Genomic DNA, 5,000 nt, shown 5'->3' with positions numbered 1-5,000 from the left:
ACTCTGGAGATTCACGTGTCTCAAACCCTCAACAGCGGGAAATACACGTGTGTCGCCCGGAACTCCCTCGGCATCTCTGAGAACCACGTGTACCTGGAGGTCAAAGGTGAGAGTTCAGCACCTGCTCTGTTTATCCTTGACCGTATAAAGACAACTGGATGAGTGATACTCGGGTCTATTAAACAGTGTTTTTAGATGATTATTTGGAGTTTGAGAGTTTATCAGTGCACATTGTATATATATATTGTGCCGCACTTTTAAAAGCAGCAGCTGTATCAGAGGCGTTTCCAGCATTGAAGGACATCCGAGGATTAGCCCAGACCATTTTATTTTCACACTAGCAACCACTTCCCTGTAGTCCAGAGCTGGTGAGAGGGTATTCTTTGAGTTTTGCTCTGGCTGGGCCTGTTTCTACAGTTCCTAAATCTTCCACTCTAGTACTATTTTACAACTAGTACAAGCGGAATAAAGTCTCCGCCACGAACACCGCTGCATCTCTCCCGGACGAACTTAATACATTTTATGCTCGTTTTGAGGACAGTAACACCGCCCTCGCGGAGAGAGCACTCGCTGCTGACGCTACAGAGGTTGATTCACTCTCCGTCTCTGTTGTGGATGTAACCCGATCATTCCGACGGGTGAACATCCGTAAAGCCGCGGGTCCAGACGGCATTCGGGCCGCGTCATCAGAGCGTCGCGCGAATCAACTGGCTGGTGTTTTTACGGACATTTTCAATCTGTCCCTCTCCCTGTCTGTAGTCCCCACATGCTTCAAAACATCAACCATTGTGCCTGTACCGAAGCAAGCCACAATCACTTGTTTAAATGACTGGCGTCCTGTTGCTCTGACCCCCATCATCAGCAAATGCTTCGAGAGGTTAATCAGAGATCACATCTGCTCTGTTCTGCCCCCCTCTTTGGACCCATTGCAGTTTGCCTACCGCAACAACCGCTCCACTGATGATGCCATTGCATCTACACTACACACTGCTCTCTCCCACCTGGAAAAAAGGAACACATATGTGAGAATGCTGTTTGTAGACTACAGCTCAGCATTCAACACCATAGTGCCCTCCAAGCTTGATGAGAAACTCCGGGCTCTGGGCTTAAACAGCTCACTGTGCAGCTGGATCCTGGATTTCCTGTCAGGCAGACGTCAGGTGGTTAGAATGGGCAGCAACACCTCCTCATCACTGACCCTCAACACTGGAGCCCCGCAGGGCTGTGTTCTCAGCCCACTCCTTTATTCCCTGTACACACATGACTGTGTGGCAACACATAGCTCCAATGCCATCATTAAGTTTGCTGACGATACGACGGTGGTAGGTCTGATCACTGACGATGATGAAAGAGCCTACAGAGAGGAGGTGCACACTCTGACACGCTGGTGTCAGGAGCACAACCTCTCCCTCAACGTCAGTAAAACCAAGGAGCTTGTAGTGGACTTCAGGAAGAAAGATGGAGAACACAGCCCCATCACCATCAATGGAGCACCGGTGGAGAGAGTCAGCAGCTTCAAGTTCCTCGGTGTCCACATTACTGAGGAACTCACATGGTCCGTCCACACTGAGGCCGTTGTGAAGAAGGCTCACCAGCGCCTCTTCTTCCTGAGACGGCTGAGGAAGTTTGGAATGAACCAGCACATCCTCACACGGTTCTACACCAGCACTGTAGAGAGCATCCTGACTGGCTGCATCACCGCCTGGTACGGCAATAGCACCGCGTACAACTGCAAAGCCCTGCAAAGGGTGGTGCGAACTGCCAGGAACATCATCGGAGGTGAGCTTCCCTCCCTCCAGGACATATACACCAGGCGGTGTGTGAAAAAAGCTCGGAGTATCATCAGAGACTCCAGTCACCCAAGTCATGGGCTGCTCTCACTGCTACCATCAGGCAGGCGGTATCGCAGCATCAGGACCCGCACCAGCCGACTACATGACAGCTTCTTCCCCCAAGCAATCAGACTGTTGAACTCTTGATCTATCAGGATCAATAATTAGCACTGCACTTTATTAATCTATAATCTCACACTGGACTGTCAACATATTCTCCTCAATACAACTGCTATATATATATATACACATATATATTTCATATACTCCCACTTATTGTATTGTATATTCTGTTCTATATTCTGCATTGTATATAATTATTGTGTTGTGTAAGTATGTGTACATCTGATTTGTAAATTGTTTTGTGTAAGTATGTGTACATTTGATATGTAAATTGTTGTTGTGTAAATATGTTGTTTACTGTAATTGGTATATGTCTCGTCACTGTCATAACTGCTATGTTGCTCGGAACTGCACACAAGAATTTCACCTACTGTTGCACTTGTGTACATGGTAGTGTGACAATAAAGTGATTTGATTTTGATTTGATTTGATATCCTCAACATCCTCTCTCCTCCCTGAATCATCTGTGATGCAAAAGAACAGATACAGCACATAACTTATTGCAAATCAGCTTCAAACAACTAATTCATCAAGTGCTACATATGTCAAAGTGTAGACCAATACCATTGAAGAAAATGTATTGGGAAGAACAGATCAGTGATTGCCCTTAGATCTATCATGTACATTACCATAAAGTCATCAAAAAAGAGTTTTAGTTATTATAGTGAGTAAAGTGAGGTAAAAAAAATATTGAATATAAATAATTTATATTTTTTGACATAGTCAAAATGATGTATAAGATCCTAAGTTAAAGCAATACATGAATGACTTTAGTCTAAGTTCATTGACACACTATGGCACCGAACTGTATATAATTCTCATCATCTCTATGAGAATAATTCATCTGTCAAAATCCTTTCATTAGGATCATTGAGATAAACAATGTTTCACTTTTAACTTTCTCTAAAGTAAAGTGACTTATTAATTGCCAGTTTCCATGCCTGATTCTGGAACAGCTGCTGCTGCTCAGTCTGTTGTTCATCTTTGCTACACTCTTCAAAACCATTGAATCAAATCAAAGTGTATATTTCCTACAAACTAATATCACAAAACAAGTCACACATACATTTTATGCTAATGCTTATTGGTTATCCTTAGCGAAAACAACACCTGATAAACAAGAAAAGTACGCTCCGAACGGGGCACGAACCGCGGTCTCCGGCGTGAGAGGCGGGTGCGCTAACAAAGAAGCTAGAGGCTACAACATGTACTATCAGGACATTGAGGACAGGAGGGTGAGGTTTAGCCTACTGTGGGTGAAAGCCAGCTAGATGATGATCTTCAGACTTTAAGGACAAAAACAAAAAGTGAATTCTAAAAATCCCCAAAGCCTAATTTGCTTCGTTTTTGCCGTCTTTCCTGCTAATTGCCGTTAACTCGCCACTAAGTAACGTTAGTTGATGTCAACGACTGTGCAAGCTCCTCCCCTACCTGCTGCATATTCAACAGAGAGGAAGAAACGGAGTCGCCCATAGGCTACCGACAGCAAAGGAACTTATTCTATAGGCTAGATTATTTTTAAGACCTATGTCTATTAAAGCTAAAGCACAATGAAGTAAGGCAACTTATGATGTCGGGGGTTTGCATAGGCTATTGTCTGGTTTCATATTTGTCAGTCAACTATTCAAAATACATTCGGGGCTACACTCAAAACATTCGGGGCTGAAGCCCCGGCAAATTCGGCTGACGCCGCGTCTGAGCTGTATTAGTCTTGATGACTCCTGATATCCCATCATGCATCAGCTGAAGAGGCTCCAGTAGATTGCATGTTTATCACTCCACTGCGGTAAAGTGCTTCACTGGAGGAACAACAGGAAACAGGTGGTGTGTGGAGACCATTACAGCAGTCCATTAGTCTCTGTTCATGATTTAGAGTTTGAGAAACCAAACGGATGTACACAAAGTGGGAATTGCAAGTTATCTTCGGGTGCTTCAAGAGGACTGCAGTCTGCAGCTCTTCTCATTAAGGGAATGAGGGATGCTATGGTGGATGTTTGAAATCTCCTTCTCTCTTCAGAGCCCACACGGATCCTGCGTCCGCCGGAGTACAGGGAGGTCCAGAGGAACAGAGACGTGCTGTTCGAGTGTAAAGTGAAGCACGACCCCTCTCTAGTGCCCACCATGATGTGGCTCAAAGACGACGCAGAACTGCCTGATGATGAGAGGTGCGTCTCTCTTATCACTCATATGATACAACAGTGTCATGATCCATTGGACCTCATCTGCTTCTGTACAGTCCATTAAAACCACTCGAGAACGTGTCCAGCTCATATATATATATACATATTCATGAGAGTAGACAGCAACGATAACTTCTGAATGTTTAAAGACACATCTACATGAGCTCTGAGGTTATTAATGGGATATACTTCTGTTCAACGTTATTGCAACTTCATTGTTTAAAAATAAAGTTTAAGAGAGAAGAACTACACTACCCATAATCCTAAAGAGAGATCAACCAATCAGAGAACCACGTCAAAAGAGCTCCGCCCACTCCCATGATGCACACGATGCAACAGTTTTATATTATTCTATTGTTTACATGTGATTACATCATTCGCAATGCATCATGGGATTGCAGTGTGTTCCCTCATTAAAGACGTGAAGTACAAGCATTTATTTTTAGATTCAAATATCAAATAAATGTTCCATTAAACTCCACGTAAGCAAGTTTATGTCTTCATTATTCAGGGATGCGATCAACTCACCTTTTGGCTGAAGTCACCTTTTATAAGCGAATGAGCCCGATGTGTTTGGGACAGTTTTATTGATTAAAATAACTTGAAATGGGTACTTTAAACCGTTAATAAGCTTTAAATATAACAAACAAATCAACTGAAAATGTTCCCTGGAGCTCCTACTATGACTCTCTCTCCTCTCATGAGATGTATTGGCAGGCGTAGATCGAGTGTAATATACATAATGAAGTTGATATGACATATAATGTGTGTGTGAGCCAGTCTCACAGTGTTTCTGTGTGTGTGTGATCAGGTTTCGAGTAGATTCGGACAGTCTGACTATCATTGATGTGACGGAGAGTGATGC

At 43.5% G+C, this 5,000-nt stretch overlaps 1 protein-coding gene across 11 annotated transcripts in view; it reads left to right on the top strand.

Annotated features, from left to right (window-relative positions):
- Positions 1 to 5,000, top strand: part of LOC127637968 (neuronal cell adhesion molecule-like) — a 53,130-nt gene that overhangs the window by 26,946 nt on the left and 21,184 nt on the right. For all 11 annotated transcript variants that reach the window (XM_052119259.1, XM_052119252.1, XM_052119256.1 and 8 more), the window contains 3 exons: positions 1 to 106; positions 3,973 to 4,120; positions 4,947 to 5,000. The exon at positions 1 to 106 is cut by the window's left edge and continues 61 nt beyond it; the exon at positions 4,947 to 5,000 is cut by the window's right edge and continues 71 nt beyond it. In XM_052119259.1, the coding sequence (XP_051975219.1) occupies positions 1 to 106; positions 3,973 to 4,120; positions 4,947 to 5,000 (308 nt within the window). The remainder of the gene's footprint in view (positions 107 to 3,972; positions 4,121 to 4,946) is intronic.

The sequence above is a fragment of the Xyrauchen texanus genome, chromosome 46, assembly GCF_025860055.1.
Source record: "Xyrauchen texanus isolate HMW12.3.18 chromosome 46, RBS_HiC_50CHRs, whole genome shotgun sequence".
In the NCBI taxonomy this organism is placed as follows: domain Eukaryota; kingdom Metazoa; phylum Chordata; class Actinopteri; order Cypriniformes; family Catostomidae; genus Xyrauchen; species Xyrauchen texanus.
The sequence above is the reverse complement of the archived record's forward strand: the minus strand, read 5'-3'. Positions and strand labels throughout refer to the sequence as shown.